General features: G+C 37.0%; 1 protein-coding gene across 1 annotated transcript; it reads left to right on the forward strand.

Annotated features, from left to right (window-relative positions):
• The first annotated feature begins 20,063 nt into the window (after positions 1-20,063).
• On the forward strand, positions 20,064-26,501 carry CLDN17 (claudin 17). The gene is made up of 2 exons (XM_010364917.2): positions 20,064-20,996; positions 26,452-26,501. The coding sequence occupies exon 1, from the start codon at positions 20,258-20,260 to the stop codon at positions 20,930-20,932; it is 675 nt and encodes a 224-aa protein (XP_010363219.2). The 5' UTR covers positions 20,064-20,257; the 3' UTR covers positions 20,933-20,996; positions 26,452-26,501.
• Positions 26,502-26,711: the final 210 nt, after the last annotated feature.

The following is a 26,711-nucleotide window of genomic DNA, read 5'->3' on the forward strand; positions in this document are numbered from 1 at the left end:
ACAAATTTTCAGTTTTTTATTTTAATGTTTCTTAAATTTCTACTTGCTTTGTTTTGTTTCAAATACTCCTGCTTATTTGATAAACTCTTGCTAGTTGAGTCTATATTTCATTGTACAGATTTTACTTTATTTACTGTACCCAATAATTTTAATATCAAGTTTTTAGAGGTCTTATTCTGTTATTATTTTTGCTTATGTAGTTCACACATATCTTGATATTTCCTTGTATATTTTGGGATTTGTGAATGTGAATCCTGTCTAGTGGTGATCTATCTGTGAGAAGTCATTGAGGATTCCTTCAGAGAAATGTTTCATTTGTTTTTGTTACTCACCTCTGGGCACTATCAACCCAAATTCATTTTAGATTAAAATTCCCAGCCTGCATTTTGTGAATCATGCATATGGGGTTAATCTAGGCCCAAATCTCTATAGGGACAGAATGTCTCAGGCTACCTAATATTAGGCTGAGATAAACAAATTTTTTTTTTTTTGTCTGACTTAATGGTGGAATTTTTTTCTAGCTTAGTATTTCTCCTTAAGATGTTCTTCTTTGAGAGTCTTAACTTTATTCTGAGATCTTTAATCTGAATCCAGGCTTATGTCCCAATCCCTGTGCACCAAATACTCCCAACTGCAACTCTAGCCCACCAGGGAATGGAAGGTTCCCTGAGGGCATTTGTAGCTGCTGCTTCTGCTAGTCTCCCCAAAATTTTATTTCTTCTTCATCCTTATTCTAAAAAATGTTATCTTATTTTCTTAAAAACTTCCTAGGCATTAGACAATATATTTTTCCTCCAAGAATTTTCCTTTTTTTTTTTTTTTTTTGAGACAGAGACAGAGTTTCATTCTTACCACCCAGAGTGGAATACAGCAGTGTGATCTTGGCTCACTGCAACCTCCGCCTCCCAGGTTCAAACGATTCTCCTGCCTCAGCCTCCCAAGTAACTGGAATTACAGGCACTTGCCACCATGCCCAGTTTTTTTTTGTAGTTTTTAGTAGAGGTGGGGTTTCACCATGTTGGCCAGGCTGGTCTTGAACTCCTGACCTCAGGTGATCCACCCGCCTCAGCCTCCCAAAGTACCAGTATTGCAGGTGTGAGCCACTGAACCCAGCCCAAGAATTTTCAATTTTTATATGAAGGAACTTTAAAACTTTATAGGAGGGAATGTTAAATCTTTATAAGAGGTAATTTTAGGATATTAGCTTACAATATCAAGAGAGAGTTGTGAATATCAATTGAAGTGCTGAATTGATATTTTACACTTAATAGCACAAGAAGATTCCCTAACTAAAATCAAATAGCCATTGACTTAAATTTAACAAAAATATAATAAATATTTCCCAGGTTTTGTGTTTCATCTTAATATCTTTCTTGTCAAGTAGATAACCGGGTTAAGAAACATAATGATCTCGATTTTCGGTCTTAAAAGCTAATCTCTTTTGCCTAGCTCTTAAGGCTCTCAGTGTTTATCCCAACCTCTTCCTTTTACTGTGATTCTTACTAGAATGTGTGAAATTAAAATATTCAATAAGTTTCAAATATGACTCTTATGCCAATATACAATGAACATGTTTTATACATTTTATGTTTAGGAATGCTGATTGCAGAATATTAGAAGAAAGCCATACTGAAATAAGTTTGCTAAGTTAAATCTCTTTAGTGTCCAAAGAACAATAAAACCAGAACTTATCTTTCTACTTTTCACAAAGACAGTAGAAAATCTGTAAGTTAGCATGCAACTTCACAACATTTGAGCCCTAACCAATAGTAAATACTGAATAAAACAAAGGTTCAGTCTCCTAAAGAATTAAATAATCTTTGGTTGAGTTTGTTGGGCAATGTTCCAGTATGACATTGAAAGGATATGTAGGCCTTATTTTGTCTTATTTCTAAGTAGTGCTAGTTTCTTTATTACAAACTAAAGGCTATAAGGATAGGGAATTTGCTATTATTCACTCTTCTAGGACCACTGCACGGTAGTGTAGGCTGCCACATAGTAGGTGCTCAGAAAATATGTTGAAATAATGAAAAAGCAAATTAATACAACTGCTGTATGCCCCATGTCCTTTCTGTATACATTCATCTAAACTAGGGCATCACAGCTTTGTCATACCCTTTTATATCAAATATTTTATAATGTCCTATTGCTTATTCTGGAATGAAAGTCACAGATGAAATAAAATAATCACTTGGAAATACCAACAGCATGCCCTACTTATAAGGGAAGCTTTAAAGGAAAATAATTCATTTAAAAGATTTTATTATGTGGTTGACTAAGAACATCTTCACTGAAAGATATAAGAATTAGATGCTTGTTTTTTATGTGAATTCACTCATAATATGAGAGCTCGAAAGACCGATTGATACAGTCTTTCTGTATCAAGAATTTTCTATTTTTTTTTTTTTTTTTTTTTTTTTTTTTTTTTTGAGACAGAATTTCACTCTTATCGCCCAGGGTGGAGTACAGCAGTGTGATCTTGGCTCACTGCCACCTCCGCCTCCCAGGTTCAAACGATTCTCCTGATTCAGCCTCCCAAGTAGCTGGAATTACAGGCACTTGCTACCATATGATATCAGATTTGAGACTCAAATTCCATGGCTACTATTGCCATGGGTGATATGATTTTTTTAAATGTTGAACAACTCTTAGTATAAGTTCAAAACAAATCAAAAAGTCAGCCTTCCTGTGACTTACTAGTTTCTGCATTCCTGGAACTTCACTGTGCATTTACAGATTTACTTTGGGTTTTAACTTAAAATGAGTAGAATTCTATGTCCATGATCATAAACAAGTTTTCCAGTTATTATCCAAAAGATCATTGGAAAGTTACACAAGATACAGGATAAGGCATCTTTGTGCAGGACTGAGGATTTTATGTCTTGTTTATAAAGGAGGACTATTAGGCCTCCATCTATTGAATGCCCAGAAAGTCACCCAATCATTGTGGCAACGAAATTCCACTCTTCTAAACACACACATACACAAACACACACATGAACACACACACACACACACAATTTCAAAATGTTCCTAAGATGGCATATCCCAAGTACAGGACCAATGATTAAGGTATATCTTAATTGTTTTTAAATGGCCAGTTTGAACCTTGAAACTTCATTAGTATTTTCCAGTGATTTCTGTGGACATTATTCTCCCATTTCTCCACTAATTGACAGATGTTAAGGTCTGTGCATACAGCAAAGTGATTGAGAGCATGTACTGTGTCCTTGTCTGGGTTTCTCAGACAGCTCCTGTGTCATTTGGCAGCTCACCTAACCTCTCTCTGTTTCAGTTTTCTGATGTAGAAAGAGTGAATAAAATTGGTACCTATATCATTGGATTGTTGTAAAGAGAAAATTCATGCCAATTGCAAGGTGGAAAAGGTATCTTAGTATATATTACCTATTTTTCTGATTATCAATCAGTTAATCCCTTAAATACTACACATCCTGTTTCTTTAGGTACGTGAGCAAACTTCTTGAACACAGGGTATTTGCACAGAGCTAGTTAAACTGTTGATACTTCATAAATATTTATTTGTCAGTTAAGTATATTTAGTTTGAGCCATTGGAAAAGCACAATAGTCTTGTAAAAAATACTTGAAAATGTAAGTGCTAGAATTGCCAAGAATACTATCAGTTTGTTCCTGAAGAATTATTACTAATTCAAAGAAGAATGCTCAAAAGCAAATAAAATACAAACATTTTTCGAGTTACTGATTTACAGAATGTTTTTGGCCAAGTCAATGAGCTACTCTATATTCTCATTTTTCCCCACAGCCCAGTACAGATGTGACACCCGCTCCTACCCTTTCTCTTGAGAATGTTGTAAGGTTAGACAATCTGTATTAAGCCTTTGTTTCTCAGGCCGTGGTACAATTATCTGTTTTTTCATTAATACTGTCCTGTCCCATGACATCACCCATAATAAAGAGTCTTGATAAATCAAGTCCTTTTCTGAATTCTCTTTATTAGAGGGAGGTGTGTCTGTCTCTCTTTTTTTTTTTTACAACCACTAAACAATACAAAATATTCATTACTTTATTTCATACTTGGGAAGTATTACATAAAGCTTCAAGTGTCCCCATGATCACCTTTTATGATCCCCATAAAAACTTCAGGAGAAAGCACTGAACTCAGATGATAGAGAGCTTTGGTTTTATATTCTCATCTTTCACGGTGAAACATTAACTTCCAAATTAACTAGGAAAGAAAGTGACCCAGGAGATGGACAATTTTATATCCTTATGCAACTAAACTAATAAATAAATGTCAATTGTTACTGATTTTCAATTTGTTCTTCTAAGATAAATTCATAGATTTTTAGGACTGAAGGAGACCCTAACTTGAATGTAACTAAGTGAAAAACACTTCAGGTAGTACATAGTATTATCAAATGTGGTTCTGAGGCCACACTGCCCAAGGCTGAATCTTGGCTTGACCTATTAACTGGGTGATTCTACAATCTAGTTTCCCATGCTCAGTATCATCTTTGAAAAGATGAGGATGAAGATAAGGCCAACCCCAGAAGGTTATTTTGAGACTTGATGACAAGTAATGCAAGGATAACATGGGTAAAATAGTCTGTGTGTGTGTGGCATATCCAAGTTCTTAGTTGAGTGTTAGCCACGATTCTTTGCTCAGGGGCCCATCCTGTGTGATGTAGGACATGTGAGCAGCATCTATAGGCTCTGCTCACTCAATACCAGTAGAACCTTCCCAGTGTGACAACCAAAAGTGTCTCCAAATATTTTCAGATTTTCCCTGGGTTAGGTGGGGAATATCCCCCAATTGAGAATCACTGTTTTGTGTTATAAGAGCTGTTGCTATGGGGATGCGGTAGAGAAGCCCTGAAATGACACAGTTTCTGAAGATACGAACTTACAGTCTAGTGGGAAAAAGAAGCTGGAAAACAGAATTTGAGCTGAGATAAATGTGAGCTTGAATCAGCTGTCTCTAGTTGCCTCATTTCATCACCAGTAAAAAGTAGATAACCATTAGAACTACACTGATAGTTCAGGAACTTAGTTAGTGGCAAAATGAGAGCATTAAATTAATAATATTCATATTTTACAGTTTAAAATTACAATAGATAAATAATCTAATTTATAGTGACAACAAAAATATGACCCCTAGGAATAAAACTAATAACTGCTCCTCCCCACCCCCAAATCCAGACTATCTAAATAATTATGAAAGGATATAAATTAGAAAACTTTACGATACAAATTGTAAAACTTTGGATCATCCCCAGCATGATCGTGTCATTTACATATTTTTAATCAGAATCCTATGTGATTTTTTCTTTCTATTTTAATTTAACAGAACAATTTTGAAGTTCAGCTGGAAAAAAGCCAAAAACATTTAAAAAGTAGAATAAGAGAAGATTGTTAAGAACTTTTTTTTTTTTTTTTTTTTTTTTTTTTTTTTTTTTTTGAGACGAAGTCTCGCTCTGTCGCCCGGGCTGGAGTTCAGTGGCCAGATCTCAGCTCACTGCAAGCTCCGCCTCCCGAGTTTACGCCGTTCTCCTGCCTCAGCCTCCCGAGTAGCTGGGACTACAGGCACCCGCCACCTCGCCCGGCTAGCTTTTTTTTGTATTTTTTTAGTAGAGACGGGGTTTCACCGTGTTAGCCAGGATGGTCTTGATTTCCTGACCTCGTGATCCACCCGTCTCGGCCTCCCAAAGTGCTGGGATTACAGGCTTGAGCCACCGCGCCCTGGCCAAGAACTTTTAAATAATATTATAATAATTAAAATATTATGTTATTAATGTGAAAATAGACTAAAAATCCAACACAATTGTAAAAGCAGACAAAGAATATGAATAGATTCCTAACATATTACATTGTATAAGTTTATGAAGTGGACTAGAAAATCCCGAAAAAAATCCAATTATGCTTTTAATAGGTGAAATAATTCCAAAAACGTTTGCTAAACACACGCTATCTTCCTGGCACTTGTCTAAATATTGGGAATGTATTAGTACCTAAAACAGAACAGGTTATTATTCTCAGAGTTTATTTAGAGCGAGCAGAAAAACAATTTAAAAATCAACATACACATTCATTATATAATGTGCGATAGTGATAATAATCAAAAAATATAAAGCAGAGTAAAGTGATAGGGATGGAGGCGTTCAAATTTAGATAGAATGGCCATGAGACAGGGAAGTCCTCTTTGAATAGGTAACATGAGCAGAGATCTTCTAACAGCAGATGGTGCCACACAAGTATCTGAAGGAAGAGCATGAAAGGCTTTGGGGCCAGAACAGTGGGAGATAACACAACGAAGTAACTAGTGACCAAACATTGTAGGATGCTGAATTTTATTCTAAGCATGGTGGAAAGCCACAGGAAGAAGCAAGCATGAGGCATGATCTGTGTCGAATAAATAGTAAAGAACGAAATAGCAGCAGTAAGTTTTATTAGAAAAGAGTGTCAGCAGTTTGGTAGGTGAGATGATAATATTTGCAGTGGGGAGTGATGAGCAATAGATTTGGGATTTGAAGATACATTAGGCATTTTTGATGGATTTTAGGCTGGATGTGAGATGAAGAAGTGAGTCAAGGGTGCCTTGCAGTTTTTTGGTCTGAGGAAACAGGACATCGAGTTGTACCTACTCAGAGAAGGAAGGAATAATTTGAGGAAATTTGGGTAATCAAGAGTTTGGTTATGAACAAATTCTGTTTGAGGTGTCTATTGATCCCAATGTGAAGAAATGTCCAACAGGCTATTAGATAGAGTCCAGAGTCCAAAGAAGTAGCAATGACTAGAGATACACCTATGAGGATGGTTTCAAAGCCACAGGTTGAATGAGGACACAAGAGTGTGCATGAACACGAAGATGCATAGAGAGCCAAGGTGCTGGGTGCCTCAAGCATAGGCTAAGTTGATACGATATGATAGGTGAAATCGTTTCCTATTGCTGCTGTGACAAATTACCACAAATTTACCATTTTAAACATTACACATTTATTATCTTACAGTTTTGTGGGTAAGGTCAAAAACGGGTTCCACTGGACTAAAATCAAGGGTTCGGTATGACTGCGTTCTTGTTGGAAGCTGTGAAGAATCTGTTTCTTTGCTCTTTCCAACTCTTAGAAGTTGCCTGTGTTCCTCAGGTCGTGGCTTCCGTCCTCCATCTTGAAAGCCACACATGCTGCTAACGCTCTGTTTTGTCCTCTTCCGCCTCCCACGTTAAGGATCCTCTTGATTACTTCAGATCTATCCCGCTCATCCAGGACGATCTCCCTATCTTAAGGTCATCTGCAATCACTGAAGTTCACCTTCAGACATAATTCTTCTTTGTTGCATAACTAACATAGTCACAGGTTCCAGGAATTAAGATGTGAACATCTTTGGGGAACCACTATTCTGCTTACTAGTGTATATAACAAAGACAATGTGTTGAAAAAAAGTAAGACAATAGCTTTTAAATAAAAAGTGTTGATAAATAAAAGGCATAGATAAAAACTAAAAAATGTGAAAAAAGAGAATGAATTCCTCTTCTCACATCATGAATTAAAATTTATATGGACAGATCTTCCTGAGAACAAGAATAGTTGTAGAAGAATATATAGAGGAATTCAAGAAAAATAGAAAGCATAAGGGAAAATATTAACTGATTTCACTGTAATACATCAGTATTATATAAATACTGTATGAAGTTTGCATATCAAAAGAAAGCATAAATAAAATTAAAAGGCAGACAACAAATAAAGCTATTTATGTGGATTTGGATTTCGTATTCTTATTTCTACTATGTAGAGTTACTATAAATAATTTTAAATAATTTTAAACTCTATGTAGAGTTACTATAAATAAACCAAAAGCAAAAATGATCAAAGAAAATGAATACATTGAAGAGACATGAAAAATAGTGGTTTTGCCTCACCAGTAAGCAAAGAAATTTCATTTCTAACAATCAGAAAATACAGTATTTCACTTGTTAAGTTGAAATTTTTCATTTTATCATAACAGTGATGGTGAAGAAAGAGAGTATTTAGATACTTTCAAACAACTGCTGGAAGAAAGCAATTAAAAATGTGTACCGATATTTTGTATAGTATTTGTATTATGTGTTGTCTGGTCTGATAATTACAAATCCAAGAAAATAATCAGAATGGCTCAAAAGACAATTTAAGTAATTTAAATATTAGAAACAAACTACGGGAGATTGGATAAAGGATTTTCTTGTGTATATCCTATTAGTTCAGCATTGAATCAGGTGCTTTATATATTTTATCTTTAATACTTATAGTAATAAAGAGTGATATAATAGACTGATATTCAACCCTAAAATATCTCATACAAAGATATTCAATAAAATTTAAAAATTTTAAAAAGTCATAGTATATAATTAACAGAAATAGACTATTCCTTTATTTCTTTATCCAATAAACTGTACCGCCATCTTGCACTAATTTATATGCCTGGTATTTTGTCTGTTGCTAGAAAGACATCAAATAATAAGTTCAAGGCATCTATTCTCATTGTGTTTACAAAGTCAGTAAATCAATAATTGCAAGGATTTGGGGTCTAAATGTGTTTGAGTATGTGTGCTTGTGTGTATGCACAGCTTAGTAGACATGCATATATTTATTTGCTATGTTAGCAGAGTGGGTTAAAATAAATGGAGAAATGGCTGATTTGGGGACTGGGTCAGGAAATGTTGAAGATGAACATGAGTCATTTTGTAGTGCTATAAAGAAACGAAGTGCTATTTTAAAGGCACTTAGAAAACAACTGAGGCCGGGCGCCATAGCTCACGCCTAAAAATCCCAGCATCTTGGGAGGCTAAGGCAGGGGAATTGATTGAGTGCAGGAGTTCACCACTAGCCTGGGCAACATGGCAAAACCCTGTCTCTACAAAAAATACAAAAATTAGGCATGGTGGAAGGCGCCTGTAGGCCCAGCTACATGGAGACTGAGGCAAGAGGATAGCTTGAGCCTGGGAGGTCAAGGCTGCAGTGAGCTGTGTTCCTGCCACTGCACTCCACCCTGGGTGACAAAATGAGACCCTGTCTCCAAAAAGGAAAAAGTAAACAACTGAAAGAACTTCCAATGGCCAAAGCTAGAACAATTTGAACAGGAAAACAAAGTAGTTTGGGATTACAACTCAAAGAATAAAACATAGGTCATGAATCCATTCTGATGTAATTAAATGATTGAATAAATTAATAAATGGGGGATAAAAGATCTCTTATGCCCAGAAAATTCCACACAGTTTATACCAATACTCCACTCCTTAAGTGTGTGCTGTGGATAGCAAGTTCTTTTTGAAGAGTACAGTATGGAAAGTGGAAGAGAGTAACTTAACAGTGGAGAAGTCTGACAAACCCTACCTCAGCCAGATGAACGAGGTCAGCACCAACAGTCATAAATCATATCGATAGTATGTACTCGATATGATGTGATGAAAATGGCACTTTATCTCTGTGATCTTCTTTCCCCAAATTCGTACTCTTAGTCTAATTATGAGAGAAACAGCAAACAGATTCCAATAGAAAGTCACCCTACAAAATAACTGGGTAGTACTCCTCAACTGTCAAGGTCACCAAAAATGGAAAACCCGAGAAACTGTCACAGACAAGAGAAACCTAAGGAAGGAGACATGACAAAGGTAATCAGGCACCCTGGATGAGATCCTGCAACAAACAAAGGACATTAGCTAAAAACTAAAAAATCTGAATAAATTATGAGCTTTAGCTAATAATAAAGTATGAATATTGGTTTATTTATTGTGAGAAACGCCCTATTTCAATCTACAGTAAGTAATAAGGGAAAGTGAGTATGGAGTATAAGAACACTCTGTACTAGGCTGGGCGAGGTGGCTCAGGCCTGTAATCGCAGCACCTTGGGAGTCCGAGGTGGGCAGATCACCTGAGGTCAGGAGTTCAAGACCAGTCTAGCCAACATGGTGAAACCCTGTCTCTACTAAAAATACAAAAATTAGCTAAGTGGGGTGGCATGATCCTGTAATCCCAGCTACTTGGGATGCTGAGGCAGGAGAATCACTTGAACCCAGGAGGTGGAGGTTGCAGTGAGCCAAGATCATGCCATTGCACACCAGACTGGGTGACAGAGCAACACTCCATCTCAGAAAAAAAAGAAAAAAAAAAGAATACTCTGTACTATCTTAATTTTTGTAAAACTAAAGGTGTTCTAAAAATAAAGCCTATATAAAATATTAAAGTATAATAAAATTGAGTAGGTTACCTTAAAGGAATGTCATAAAAACAATTATTAAACAAACATATTTTGATCAAATTTTGACTATAAAATTAGTATATGGAAAATATATTTATTGTTTTCACCTAGTTAACTTACTTATATTATTTATCTCATTTAAATCATTTATGCAAAAGCAGGAACAGAGGGTTGGAAAGACAACTTGGCATATTTTATACTGCTATATATAGGAACCTGGAAGTCTCCAAAATATTTAGAGACACATCTACTCAATTAGAGTTTTTAGTTACTTTGGATTATCTGAATGACAACTATACTTCTTACTGCTGTATGAATCCATGTTCTGGATTTAGCAGTGTGTTAGTAATCACATTGACCCAAGTTATTCCCTGAAATAAAAATATTGCACATTGAAGGTTCTTGATATGCATCTGATTTCTTTTGGGTTGACCTGTCTAAATTTTAAAATAAGTATATTTTATCTGCATAATGTGGTTACTGGTTACATTATTTTTGTTATTTACACAGTATGATTTTTTGCAGTGAGAACTTGCAATATAAGTATATTTAAAATTAATCTTTAGTTTATTAAGTTATATAATAAAATAAAGGTCAAATATGGTCATGTGATCCTGTACATATGTAGTTATTCACAAAGCCAGTTAGTAAGGTATTGAGTCTTTACAATATACAGAAATAGGCAATACAAAATGAAAAAAATACCTTGCTGCACTTTTATCATATTTGGATCAAATATAAAGAGCAGATCTGACCTTTGTGCAGATTGCTAGTAGTAAGCATAGAAGTAAATATGCAATAAAGAACAGTATTTTTTAATTTGCTTATATTTTACTTAGAGGCAAGACTCAAACGTTTTGGCTCATCAGAATATTGAATCACATTAAGGACAATCTCATTGTTAAAAAGAAAAAAATGACAGTAATAAATGATTGCCTGAAACAATGGTGTACCACACTTGAAATCTAATAAATAAAAAATGAGAAGTAGAGGACAAATTATGAAAACACATCTTTCTTCTAGTATTTCTAACATCCAGAATTTAATTTTAAAAAACTCAGGATTATCTACCAAATAGAAGTAACATTAATAATTTAAATTTTATTGCATGTACCATTTGTTAGGATTTATAATCGTTTTGGTTTTATGGCTTTTGTAAGTTTATACCATGTTTTTGTAAGTTTATACCATGTTTTTGTCTGAAAATAGTTGAAGTAATATATCATAAATATGTTTCTAAAAAACTTATTTTTCTAAGCTATTTGAACATCATTCGCAATTGAGAAGCACCATGCTAATGCCTCAGTTAAAGTGTTTTTAATTATAATTGATAAATGTCATGCCCTCCCCTATTTTTTAAAAATAACCTAAGAGTAATGAATTCTATAGAATTCAATAGAATTATTTTTATTTCAAAGCTTTTTACTGCCTACTCACATAAAACTGAATTTGACCATTAATGGTTAAATTTACAGTCTTTACACTCTAGGTTCTTGTCAAGGGATATAACTTCAAAGTTACCCTAAGCCTTAAAAGTTTTACTGGGACAAACCATAATAATGCAAAATTGCCTTAAGGATATACAATCCATCCATTCACTGTAAGTCAGTGGTCTCAACCCCAGCTGCCCACTAGAATCATCTAAGACACTTAAAACAAACCTGGTGCCTGGTCCCATCTTTAGCTATTTTGATTTCATTGGTTTGATGTGGAACCTGGTAAGTTTTATTAAGTCTCCCTATATAATTCTAATTAAAAACCAAAACTGAGAGCCACTGGAATGGAAACTCAAAGGAATGCTTCTGATTCCAGTCTGCATGTTAGTATTGCAGGGGGTGCTTTGAAAATACTGATGCAACTACAACAAAATAAAGCAAAAACAAAAATAAAAATGCTGATGCCAGAGCCCCGTCTCCAGGTTCTGGTTTAATAGGTCTGGGGTAGGGCCCAGGCATTGCTATTGTTTCAAATCTCCCAAACGTTATTCCAATATGAAGTCAGGGTTGAGAACCACTGATATAAATGTTTAAGACCTGAACACCTGGACCACATTCTTTGGGCTCCAGTCAAATAAGAAACACCTGGGCAAATGTGGCAACTCTATTTACTATAAAAATATTGCTTATTGTATTCCACAATGAAAGAAATTTCTTTCTAGTGTCAGAGGCATGAAGAGTTATACAACTCCTGAAAAAAAAAAAATGGGTTTTTGTTTCACAGACACTCTGCATTGCTCCTAAAATCTTTACAGGCAAATTCAGGGCTAATGTTTAGCAAATGTGGCATTTATTTTGTGAGTAAACCTCATGCCATTTTTATCTTTTATTGTCTACCTTTGTTTTACCCTGTCACCAGAATCCTCATTTTCTTTTCATGAATCACAAGCTGTCTTTTATTTTTTACTAGTCTTCTCAAATTATTTTGGCAGCTATTTGAGATGCCAAAAAAAAGGGGGTGGGGGAAGAAGAAGAGAAGGCGAAGGATAAATTCAAAGATTTCCATAGTATATAATCAAATCTGTGCACAGAAGTAAAATCGCAGACATTTCATACATTTGCTCTGCCTGGAGTGGACTCTGGATTTTCTGGATTGGTTTCACAGAAAAGTGTATTTGCAATGCTGATTTGCAAGTAGATTTAAAGTAGTTGAAATCTGAGGTCACAATGTGATTTAATGGGATAAATTTGATTGAGTGGGTGGTGGTATTAAATTTGATTGAGTGGGTGGTGGTATTTATTTAGATGGTTCTAGGTCACCCCTGAATGCATTTCTGGAATACAAAACTGTTGTTGTTTTTCTAAAAAGAACAAATAAGATAATATTTAATTATATAAATCCAGTCTTTACTGATGTGGGAAAGTACTCAAACTGAAAATTTGTAATTTAGGAAAATATAATTAAACACTGAACCTTAAATTAAAGGATGGCCCAGCTAAATAAAACATTGTATTGATCATTTACTTCATTATTCATTCAAACAATATTTCTTGGGCATCAACTATGGATCTGAAAATTCGTGATCTGCATTGGGAATAGAGTGGTAATAGAATGGGATAGAATAGAATAGAATACACAAAGGACACAAGTCTGTTCTCATAGAATCTGTACTCCACATGGGAAATGACTTAAATAAATACGAATGGAAATGTATATTTATATAGAACTTGTGAAAAAATGCTGTGAAGAAAAATGCATAGTACTATGAAAGACTAAAAGAATGGCAGGGATGGGGATTTTGTCAAAGCTGATATGATCTGAGAATTCAGGGCAAGTTTCTCTTGTAACTAAATTTGGACCAAGATCCAAAGGAGAATGAATAAGTATTAAATGGACAATGTGCATGTGTTGACGTGAAGACGGAATTGAGAAAGTACTTTAGGTAGAGGGAACAGATATATGAAAGTCAACAATACAATGAACAATAACAGAGTAGGGGTGTGTGTGTGTGTGTGTGTATGTGTGTGCATAAATATACTTAAATACAACCTCAAATCAGCCTAATGGGCATCCCATTAAAGCTTTTTTGACTCATTTGTATTTGTTAAAATTTGAACTGGCTACTGTGGGAGACAGGACATTCATTCTCTTTCAAAATAGACACGCAGACTGGGTGCAGTGGCTCACGCCTGCAATCGCAGCACTTTGGGAGGCTGAGGTGGGCAGATCACCTGAGGTCAGGAGTTCAACACCAGCCTGACCAACATAGCAAAACCCTGTCTCAACTAAAAATACAAAAATTGGCTGGCCATGGTGGTGGGCACCTGGAATTTCAGCTACTCAGGAGGCTGAAACAGGAGAATCGCTTGAACCTGGGAGGTGGAGATTGCATTGAGCTCAGATTGCGCCACTGCACTCCAGCCTAGGTGATAGAATGAGACTCTATCTCCAAAAAAGAAACAAAAAAAAACCACAGAAAATAAAAAACAAAATAGACATACAGTAAGTTGTGAGAATGTTTGAATATTTTCTGATTTGGAACCCCTGGGGGTTCCAAATAGTACTTCCCCTAAAGGGAAGACAAGGCAAGAGGAGGATGCTTTGAGTCCTAATTTTTCCATTCAGATGTTATACCTCTACTCCTATTCATTTCAAGCTGATGCTGCAAGTAAAACTAAACATTTTTACAAAGGAAAGCAAAAAACTCCTCAACGTAAATTAGATTCCCTAAGACCTCAGTACAAGTCTTAGGAGGACATAAGAATACAATTAGTCAACAGCCCTTATGAGCAGATTCGTCTCACTGATTGTGATCTAATCAGAGACAATTTGTGGACGGGATGGAGGTTATGGATTCTTGCATATGTGTACAGCCCCAATTGTCCCTAAGTGCTCTAAAACATCTAATTCCTATAAATTATTTTCTGGTATGGCTCACAGGCAGCTCAGACTTCACATCTAAAATGTGAACCCTTAATCTTTTTCTAAAAGGTCACTCAACCTTCAATGTCTCACATCATGGTAAACACAACCCCGAGTACAATGATGCTCATGTCAACAATACAACAGGCATCTCTGAAACCTTCCCCTACCTCCAGTCCATCACCCACTTTCACCAATTGTAGCTCCTCTACACGGTGTAAAGCCATCCACTCCTACATTGCCCCTACTCTAATCCAGCTTCTATCATCTCTCACTTGGACTATCGCAATAACCTTCTAAATGGTTTCTTCATGTTCAGTTTTGTTCTTTCTAATTAATTTCTCCAAAATAGCCATAGCCATATTGTTTTGGTGGTTGGTGTTTTCTCTGTTTTTTTTTTTTTTTTTTTTTTTGGATACAGAGTCTTGCTGTCACTCAGGCTGGAGTGCAGTGCTGCGATCTCGGCTCACTGCAACCATCGCCTCCCGGATTCAAGCGATTCTCCTGCCTCAGCCTCCTAAGTAGCTAGGATTACAAGCACATGCCACCACACCCAGCTAATTTTCATATTTTTAGTAGAGATGGGGTTTCACCATGTTGGTCAGGCTGGTCTCGAACTCCTGACCTCATGATCTGCCCACCTCGGCCTCCCAAAGTGCTGGGATTACAGGTATGAACCACTGTGTGTAGCCCTTTTCTTGTTTTTTAAGCAGACTTGAGTCTTGATTGTGTGAGTCCCATGCTGAAAATCTCTAACTGGCTTTGCATTGCTCTTGGGAGATTATTACATGGTTCACATTGTTTGCATATCTGGACCTTGTCTACATTTGCAATGTCATCTCAATTATCTCACTCTCCTCTGGCTTGGTCTTCCACTTGCATTAGACCCAAACTATCTTTGCCTGCAGTGCCCTTACCCAGATGGTCTCTTGTGCCCAGAATTCTCTTTCTTTCACTCTTTGTTGAATTATCTGGCTAATTCCTACTCAAGTTTCAGGTTGCAGTTTAAATGTTGTTTTATCAGAGTGCCCTTCCTTCATTAGAGAACTCTTAGTTCAAGTTAAAATCATTTCTGTTTATACCCTATATTTTTTAACCATAGTTATACCTTAATTTTTAATAATATGTATTTTGGCAATTGCATGTTTAGTATTTATCATGCTCACTAAAATGTAAGCTCTGTGAAGACATGGAATGGAGTCATGGTCAGAGGCTAAGTTTTAAAGTTGGGCAGGGGTCATTCAAAAATTGGTCTCTCACGTCATGCTAAGGAATTTGGATCTTATTTTACAGGCGATAGAGAAATAATGAAAAATTTTAAGTAAGGTGGTGGCATGTATAGAGTTTGATCCTGCAAGGTTTTATGGTTCTTCAATAGAAAATGAATCAGAATGTAGTAAGGACGGGCAGAGGCAAGGAGATTAGGTAAGACATTCTTGAAATGGTACAGGTGAGGCATGTCAAAGGGCAGAACTAAGACACAGCATAGAACAGAAAACGTATTTAATCCATTTGAATAAGGTGTCAATCAATGGTTGGGTTCCCTGAGCATGAGACTCTGAGGCAGAGATTAGTGTGCATTATGTTTATTATGAGATCAACACCTTAGGAAAAGAAAGGAAGGAAGAGGACTGGCCATATAGAGAAGTTTAGTTGGGATGCCGGGCTAATGAAGGCCTTAGCTGACCACACAGTGAGCTCTGGAGCTAGAAGAGCCCCTGAATGTTAACCCCATGGGGCTAACAGGGCTAGCGGTCAGGACCATATTGATGAGTCACTGGATATGGGCTACATCTATGAATGGGGAATAATTTGAGTGACATGCCTATTTCCAGGTAATACCTGAATGGGGCTGAGAGCTGGGGGTGTTCTGCCCACAGCACTCTAAGCAGCTGAAAGAGACATCTAGGTGGAACATCACAGTGTCCACTCTAGGCATGTATTTATTAAAGAATAAGAGAGAAAAATTAGCTGAGAATGACAAACAGAAACAGGCCTGGAGTAAAGACAACAGATTCAGAACTTACAGCCTGACAGGAGGTAGGCAATGCTGTGCAGACATAGGTACCTTAGGGAGAGTGTGCTGAGTGAGAAGAGTACTGAGGTGTATCAGCAAGTCTGGAAGAAAACAAACAAAACAAACATGGCGAAGGGCACCTAGAGAAAGAAGAGAGAGAATGCGTATGCAGAGAAGTGGTAAGGACGATAATACAACAAATACTAATGAGACAAATATTAACAAAAACTTTCCTGGGTGTTTGCTCAGGACCAGGTTCTTTGCACACATTCCATTTAATCTTCAAGGCAGCCCTGTGAGTTTGATGTTATGATTATCCTGATTTCATAGACCAGACACTTTTGGGAGGGTGGGGTTCAAAAACATGCATGAGATAGATGGCTAAGGCATCAAGACTAGACTGAACCAAGTCTCTCTTCAGAGCACACGCCCTTCACCTTCTCTCATTGGATGACAGTGGTTTGTTGTGACTTTTACTGAAACATCAATAAGCAGAAATATGGAAGTAAAGATAGTAGTTAGGATGTCCAAGAAGTCTGTAACATTTCTAGGAAGGTTTTCATGGGTCGCATGATGACTAAAGGCAGATTTCAATGTGTATAGCGGTGGGAAATGTGAGAGAGGGACCAAAAGATGTATAGAGACACATGGCAAGGAATACAGATCTGGCAAGATGGAATTTTATTTTATTATTTTTATTTATTTCTATTTTATTTTTATAATTTCAACTTTTATTTTACAATAAAATAAAAGTTACTATAGAGGCTGAAGCAGGAGCATCGTTTGAACCCTGGAGGTGGAGGTTGCACATGTGTAAGTCATTTACTGATGCTGAGATCTGGGTGTGAATGATCCCATTGCCCAGATAGCGAGTATAGTACCCAATTATTGGCTTTTCAACCCTTATCTCCCTCTTCCCTTCCCTCTCTAGTAGTCCTCAGTGTCTGTTGCTGCCATCTTTATCTCCAAGTGTCCCTGATGTTTACCTCTCACTTATAGGTGAGAACGTGCGAGATTTGGTTTCCTGTTTCTGTATTAATTCACTTAGTATAATGGCCTCTAGCTGCATCCATGTTGCTGTAAACGACAGGATATAATTATTTTGTATGGCTGCATAGTATTCCATGATGTATATATTCCAAGACGGAGTTTTAAAATAGAAGAAAATTGAGTATGTTTATTTTCTATGGGACACCTCAGAGAGAGGGAGAAGGTGTCAGCACAATGAAAGGAGGGGATGATCGATAGAGCAAGTCCCACTGAGGAGATAGAAGGGGATGAGATTCATAGAAAGGTTGGAGAGCAAAGCAGTATCTTCCCCTAAATACAAACGAGAGAAGCTTAAAATGTTTTTAACAATCGGCTTTGTCTGTGAGAGGCAAAGACAAAGAACTCCTACGTTATTTATGTTTTTCAGGTTATTCATTTCTTGGGCGTTGGGAATAGGGTCTCATTCTGTTGCCCAGGCTGGAGTGCAGTAAAGCAATCACAGCTCACTGCAGTTTTGACCTCCCAGGTTCAAGTAATCCTCCCACTTCAGCCTCCCGAGTAGCTGAGACTGCAGGCATTTGCCACCACATCCAGCTAATTTTTATTTTTTTGTAGAAACACAGTGTCACTATTTGCCTAGGCTGGCCTCAAACTCCTGGGCTCAAAAAATCCTCCTGCCTCAGCCTCCCAAAGTGTTGTGATAATAGATGGAAACCACTATACCCAGCCTCAGATTTTTATATTTAAACAAACATATGTTCTCACTTATAATACAGACAATATGCTCTAGCTGATGAGAAAGCAAATAATTGGAAAAAAATGTTGGAAACTTCCGGGACAAAATGAGCATAGCAATACATCTGAGATAAAATGAGGAAGAGGAACTAGAATGAGGAAGAGGACCCAGAAGTAACAAGTCAGAGTAATGCTGGAAAATCCTGTCAGGGAGGGAATGGTTAAGCCTATGTCTCAGTAACCGTAAACAAAGGGCCAAGGAAACCCTTCATCCAATCTGGTGTTGGGAAACTGTTAACAACACAGAAGTCATCTGTTTGCTCAATGATTCACATTCCTTAGAGAAGGAGTTCTCAGACCAATCATCTTGAAAACTCAATGGGTTTCACATTCATGAAGTCAGTGAATGGACTCTAAATCTGGTTGTCATTGGACCACCCATTAAATCTTTGGCCTGTAACTGATTGAGATGGAGGACATTTTGCAAACTGTGATGTCTCCCACCTGGAGTGTGGTTGGCGTGCTTGCTTTGGAGTCATTTTCATCCTTACAATAGATCCCTTGCCAGTGGGATGTAAAAGGAAAAGGAAAAAGGTCCACTTTTCCCACACGAAGCCCCCCCACTGCCTCTAGGGACTGGCAGGAAAGTGGCAGTCAAAAGTTACAACTTGACTCAAAGTTTGAGATAATCTCAACTGAATTTTTCTTCCTTTGAAAACCGTTTGAAAAACTGTAGAAAGGATAGTGTCACATTTCCACTAGGTTTAGTCCCACTTACATGAAAAGATTCAAAAAGGGATCTCTCCTTCCTATTTTTGAATCAGACTAGGCAGAGAAAATAAGCATAGTGAGTTACAGACCTGGGCTTGCTCCTGGATCAGTTGCCACATGGCTTGTCTCAGCCAAACACTTTGCACACCTTCCGTTCATCTGGCAAATAAGGGTGTTAAGTTTGATGGCCTTGAAGATAACTTCCAGCACTAAAATGTTCTCTAGCATCTAAATTTCAGGTGACTGCATAGCCAATTTCAAGGGCCACTTTTATATTGTTTCATAAAAATGAAAGGTACGTGTTTGGCCTTAATAGATGTGATATATTTCAAGCTGCCATTGAAGAAACACTGAATGAAAGTTTCCATACTAAACATTACTTAACAGAGAGAGAGGTGTTACTTAACAGTTAAAGTAATAATTAACAGTTCATTCAAATTAATTATAAGGAATACTTCTCTGTTTTTTTCTTTTCTGGATCTTAAGAATAAACTATGAAATGTGAATTTCTTGCTTAGGGCTCCTCCTAAATATCAATAGTTTTCATGTGTCTTGAAACTAATACCTAAACATTTCTCCATATCGAGGTATTTTTATTAAAGCCAGAATTGATTACCATCTTAAGGAAAAGTGGCTTACACTAGAATAAAGTAATAGTTTAAAGTCCAAAATGTTTTTTAATTACTCTCCAATAAACTGACAAGGTTTTGGCATTGTCTTCAGCTGTGCCTTAACACATATATTTATACTTTTATATCAGAGTGATTTTTTTACACAGGAAGTTTCAGCTCTGTAATTAGCAATTCACAATGGAAACTTTGACACTTAATTACAGCATTGCTAAGACAATAATAATGTGAGAAATCCTAAAGCTGAATGCAGTATTTCTTGACACACCCCTAGCTACCTTCTTATTGGCTGGGAGACAATCATATATGACTAGTAAATAATCCATAGAGAAATGAATGTGTATGAAAAAAGGCAACATGCATTTACAACAGGTACTTCTAGTTAGGCCAAGTTCAGTCACAGCCACTGATTTGGACTAAAATGATATGGGCAGCAGCCAAGGAGAACATCATCAAAGACTTCTCTAGACTCAAGAGCCTTCCACGTTCTACATCTTGAGCATCTTCTACCACTCTGAATTGGACTAGTCTTCAAAGTAAAAGACAATGGCATTTTATCCCTTGCAAATTGCTGGGCTGGTTCTTGGGTTCCTTGGCATGGTGGGGACTCTTGCCACAACGCTTCTGCCTCAGTGGAGACTATCCGCTTTTGTTGGCAGCAACATTATTGTCTTTGAGAGGCTCTGGGAAGGGCTCTGGATGAACTGCATCCGACAAGCCAGGGTCCGGTTGCAATGCAAGTTCTATAGTTCATTGTTGGCTCTTCCGCCTGTCCTGGAAACAGCCCGGGCACTTATGTGTGTGGCTGTTGCTCTTTCCTTGATCGCCCTACTTATTGGCATCTGTGGCATGAAGCAGGTCCAGTGCACAGGCTCTAATGAGAGGGCCAAAGCATACCTTCTGGGAACTTCAGGAGTCCTCTTCATCCTGACGGGCATCTTCGTTCTGATTCCAGTGAGCTGGACAGCCAATATAATCATCAGAGATTTCTACAACCCAGCTGTCCACATAGGTCAGAAACGAGAGCTGGGAGTAGCACTTTTCCTTGGCTGGGCAAGCGCTGCTGTCCTCTTCATTGGAGGGGGTCTGCTTTGTGGATTTTGCTGCTGCAACAGAAAGAAGCAAAGGTACAGATATCCAGTGCCTGGCCACTGTGTGCCACACACAGATAAGCGAAGAAACGTGACAATGCCTAGTAATACCTCCACCAGTTATGTCTAATGCCTGCTTTTGGCTCCAAGTGTGGACTATGGTCAATGTTTGTTATAAAGTCCTGCTAGAAACTGTAAGTATGTGAGGCAGGAGAACTTGCTTTATATCTAGATTTAAATTGATATGAAAGTTTCAATTTGTTACTGGTAGGAAAGAAAATGACTTACTTGGACATTCTGACTTCAGGTGTATTAAATGCATTTACTATTGTTGGACTCAATTGCTGTTCCAATGTTCAGATTCTAAATGCAAGTATACCCATAATCACTATCAAGTGTACAATGATGGACTACTAGTTTTTGACTATCATATTTTATCTGATAACAATCAAAATTTGAAATCGATATTCTATAACAATAAAACATATACCTGTTCTAAAATGTAAGCTATTATTTTTCCTCTACATTGTTTCTTGTACTACACACTAACAACTAAATGATGACCTTTTTCAAAAGATTATCATGGAAAATTGTAGATATCAAACAATAGTTTTTAGTTGAAAATGTCAAAATATGAAAATGTCCATCTAATGAAAGACTTTGTTCCTTTAGGAACTCACACAATTAAAATTAGACACTTCAGTGAAAAGGGAGCTCTGATTTATCTTAGGACAATTAAGAAGACAGATTTTAAGGTCTCTAATTCATACAGTTAAACTTGCCTAGAATTACTGTTTAAAGGAAAATAATTTATAAATGAAAAATAATATTTTTCATAGCCTATCATCTGTACTTCAAGCAAACAGAAGCATCTATCTTGATAAGACACATCAGTGGAAGGCTATTAACACTCAATTCTTATCTAGAGGTTATATGGTCCCAATTAGAGAATTGCAGCTGGGGCATTGAAAGGAATGGTTTCTATTCTTTGTTTTATTCTTTAGTCACTGCACAGGTACAAACACGCTAAGCAATTCGAAGAATTAAGGTTATGATTCAGACAAGTAGTCAGGCTAAGATAAATACCTTTTTTGTATTCTCTATTAAACAAATAGGTATGGTGAAAGTATTTTTGTTTTGCTTGAATTACATGCACGATTTTCTCAATACTTCATTTCCCATGTGTACATATCAATATCAGGGTTAAAAGTGTGGTGGGTCATGTGGGGTAAGAGTGAGTGGGGAGTGTTTATGAGGCAAGACCACCTGTATGGGTTGCTTCTGAATAGCTTTTACATCTTGTGAATCAATCAATTTTTATATGTTCAGTTTTAACTCTTCAAATATTGTGCTTATTTTGTAATAAAAATGTATTTAACTTTGAGTATATAATTGCAATGAGAAGCCTGAATTTGCTCACCAAATATTTATTGCATCTTCATCCTTATTATAATGAAATAAAATAGATTACAATGATGTTGATATATTTAGCTGTGGGGTCAATTAGAATAAATTTCTGTCCTCACAAGATCACCTAGTAACTCTGAAACGTTAAATCAGGGATAACTCAAGCCTGGATGTTAATATCCAACCTTCACTCCATTCTACAAAGCACCAGCAAGATGTCAGTAGGTGAAGCCCCTGGTAATATAAAACTGTATTTAAAACACTGGTAATATTAAATGATAAGATCACACATGTATAAATATCTTCAAAGATTAGCAATAAAAATAAGAAAAACAGTGATTAAGATGAATTTTTCCTAAGATTAATTTTTTTAAATCAGACTTGATTCAGAAAGGCCTAATATTGGGTATGTTGGAAAAGAGTCATTTTTCTTTTACAGTCAAATAAGTAAGCCATCTAGACAAACAAGATATATACCTAAAAGTTGTCATAGAATCATTTTTCTTACCTTTTTGCTTACCTAGAAGTAATTAGCTTTACAATAATGGATTCCTCAGCCTAAATGGGGAAGTATGTTATTCTGCTAGCCAGTAGGTCAAAGAGTAAAAAGGTGTAACACTTGGTGCAATTATAAGATAGTATTAGCTATTGAATATGTGACAACATTTCAGGAACTAAGTGTTTCGTTGCTTGCCCTTCCATTAATCAATGTGTAGCTTTAGAAAGATTATTTGTCCCTGCTCCATTCTGCTGTAGTATTTTTCCAATTACACCAAAAATAAATTTTACTAATTTTCCATGAATTTAAAGATGCATTAAGAGTGCATATTTCCTACTACAAACCCAAGCGTGCACGAAATTTATCTTTATTTTCTGAAATATAATTGAAGTTCCACTTCTTGAGTACTTCCTCACATATTATACAGTTGTTAGGATCTTATACAGGGCTAAACAGTGTTCCATGGTGGTTTCTGGGATCAGTCCATGACCATCAGTCCCTGCAGGTGTCTGAGAAGATGTCTATTTTATCTGCCCACAGAGTCTTTGTGGGCTTCTTAGCTCTGTCGATTCTGTCATACTTGGCCATTAATTTTTTTGATTCTTGTTCTGGGCTGCTTGAATCAGTAGATTTCACCCCTGGTGGTATGTTAGAATCGCTTAGGGAACTTTGAAAAATGCCAGTATAGCTGGTGTTGAGATGATCTATGGTACCATTTTCCAGAGTCATATCCAGGAACCTGACCTGCTGACCTGGTTACCAGCTATCCACAAGCAGTGGTAGAGAAAATGGCTACTTCCCAATAAAATGTTTTTAATGTCACCTCTGTAACCCTTCTTCTTTTCCCCACTGTCAAAAACCTTGTACAGTTTCATAGAGGTTTTCAGAAGCAAAATGCATAGGCTGCTTTTGCCTTCCATTTTTCTACATACTCAGTGAAAAGCTTTGCTGACCACCTTCTGGAATGGGGACCAGGCAAAGGGGGAAAATATAAGGAGGGGAAATAGTTAACGTCACAAAATATTATTTAATCACACATGGTTGAAGATGTTTTAAGAGAGTGTAGTTTACAAATTTAATTAAATGCACACCAATAATATTTTTCATTTGTAAAAATTTTGGTATATTTAAAAGCATTTTGTTAAACTGTTTGATCTTTGTAACCACTGTGTGCTGTAGAAAGTATAGATATTGTTATCAAAACATGCCCAGTAAAAGAACTGAGACATACAAGGTTATCTGACTGGGCCAAAGTCACATAGCTAACATGCAGAAATCAAGAATTCAACAACAGGACTAAGTTGTTATTTAATAATAATTTGAGGAATGATCAAAAAACAGTATACATAGAGTACAGTGATTTGAGGGTTTAACTACTATGCATCCCCTCTTCCCCCAGAGAGGAGATGAAACTATGAAATTCAGAAATGTAAAGGCAGTTATTGAGTTTTAAGTATGAAAAGCACAGATTCTTAGGAGATCGTGGGCCAAGAATAACATGGTTATTTTTAAGATTAAGAGTATAAAATGATTTCCTTGGATGAAGGTATAATAGTAAGGAGCAGAGTTTAGAGGGTCTAGATATCAGTGTGTCCCCGGGAGGAGCCTGGTGGCCACTCCCTAATCCAGTTCCTGGGAACTGGGGCATAGGGGAATAGTAAACTCTCAGACGGGTTCGAGAATCCAAGGGCAGAAACGAACTGTGTCCTGACTCAGGTGGAGCTGAGGATGTCGACAAAGTATTCCCTGTGACCTCACAGTGCTGGAGGATAAGGGACATCTCTGTGATGCACTTAGTCTGACAGCCTAAAAGATAATCTGGCCAAGGTCCCCACAACTGGAACACCATGGGAGCAGGAGAACATTTCCTACCCACCCGAGAGGGGCACAGAGTATGCCAGACCCAAAAATGTCTAGTGACTGGGACTAAGTGAGACACAACAGTCATGCGCATGGACATGCGGCTGGCCCATCCATGCCTGTGTGCCTCCAGATCCACTCCTTCACTCCTCTGTCTAATCTGTATCCTGTGGAGCTTGATGCTCACTGCTGAGCAGTGTGTGGCAAGAGCTTGAGGTAAGAGTGGTCCTCCCTAGGTACAGGCAATAGGAGGCGGCTCTCTCTGTAAATAATAGAAAAGCAATAATAAAACCTACTAAATAGTGGGTCTGTTCTTTATTATCTTCACATGCTGACCTTTCTAATTAATGTTAGTGATAAAGCACTCGATCAAAACAAGTGAAAAATGTAATTTCTTGAGGTAAGTTCCCAAACAATCATTGTGATTACTCTTCGGAGAGGTAGGTAGTATTACGGACTTAAGTGTGCCTTCCTCCCCCATTTATATGTTAAAGATCTCACCCCTGCATAAATGAAACTGCAACTGTATTTGGAGATAGGGTCTTTATAGAGGTAATTAGGTTAAAATAAAATTTTTAAGGTAGGATATTAGATATGACTGGTGTTATTATGAAAACATGAGGAAATTTGGACATAGACAGGTACAGAGAAAGGTGATGTGGAGACACATAGTGAGAACATAGTCATCTGTAGGCCAGAGAAAAAGGCTTGGAACAGCTTCTTCCCTCACAACCTTCAGAAGGAACTAACCCTGCAGACACTTTGATCTCAGAATTCTAACCTCTAGCACGGTGAGACTATAAATTTCTGTTGCTTTAAGCCATATAGTTTGTGATATGGGAGCCCTAGCAAAGTAAGATAGACTGATAGATAGGTAGATAGATAGTAGGTACATAGAGAGACATGTAATTAATAGTTGACAGATATATGATATATGGATAATATTGAGACAGTTGATGGATTGATAGATGAGAGATCATGATAGTGATTGATAGATACTAGAGGATTAGATAGGCAGATAGATGATAGATAAAGAGATGTCATCTATGACACAAGTGAATAGACAGAAGATGCCATCTACACTACCGTGCACCCTGACACACGTGGACTTGGCTTCATGGGTCTGTTGCCAAAGTTAAAGGGTTTTTTCCCAGATTCCAATTCAGCAAGGCACAGTTTTCAAACAATTTTTCTCCAGCCATTCTGTTTTACTGTTTTGATTTTTTTAAATACAAATAAAACCATCCAGTCATGATAAAATGATAGACTTCTGTTCTGTTTCCATGTCTTGCAATTTCTGTGCTACCGAAATGGGAAGCATAGGTTATACACTAGCTAGCTCGAGTGATTCTAACCTGTATGAACTCACTGGAATTTCTTCAGAGTAATGTCTACAAAAATGATTATTAAAGTATAGATAATAAAAATGTGTTAACTTGAAGCTTATTGCTGGAAAAAAACGTCTCTTACAGAGGAGTGGTATATTTGCTCCAAGAGTCAAGTATACTAGATACGCTACTGAGGCTGGTTTTCCCAAGCTCCTGTGTTCAGCTGCCACCAGCTAGGTGAGAGATTGGAGGACAGAGGCAGAGGGGACTATAAACTTTCCCTCACTCCACCCTCCAGCTCTATCAGAAGGGCCCAGCTGAAGCCCAGGTTCTGCCTTTTGCCAAGTGAACCCCATCTCCTGGGTCTGCAATACTGCCTTTTCCTTCATCATCTAGGAAGTCGCAGCTTTCTGCTGTTGTTGGTATACGGGAGGTTCCATGGTCTTCTCCTCGGTTTCACAACTCTACTGTAACCTATGTAAGCAAATTCCTCTATTAAATTCCACTAATTTTAATATCTAGAATAATTTTGGTTTTCCTGATTTTATTTGACAGATACAACTGAAAATCATCCTGAAATGGGGGCTTCTCAGCAGAATCCAAGGTGAACACCTGAAGATTTTAAATATCAAATCAATGACTTGGTTTGACACAGGCCCACAGAACTTAGATTCAACCCTGGGAAAATTTTGCACCCTCAGAGGGTAAGATCAAGTTTATTTGACATGTAGGCTTGAAACAAAAATTAAGTTCAGTGTTTAAAAAATGTTTAGTAATTGCATGCCAAAACACTACACACAGGAGATGAGAACCAT

This window comes from Rhinopithecus roxellana, chromosome 13, assembly GCF_007565055.1.
Source record: "Rhinopithecus roxellana isolate Shanxi Qingling chromosome 13, ASM756505v1, whole genome shotgun sequence".
Lineage (NCBI taxonomy): Eukaryota > Metazoa > Chordata > Mammalia > Primates > Cercopithecidae > Rhinopithecus > Rhinopithecus roxellana.

Excerpts from the sequence above, each read along its gene's own strand:
- CLDN17 (XM_010364917.2), top strand. The coding sequence starts at position 20,258 with ATGGCATTTTATCCCTTGCAAATTGCTGGGCTGGTTCTTGGGTTCCTT.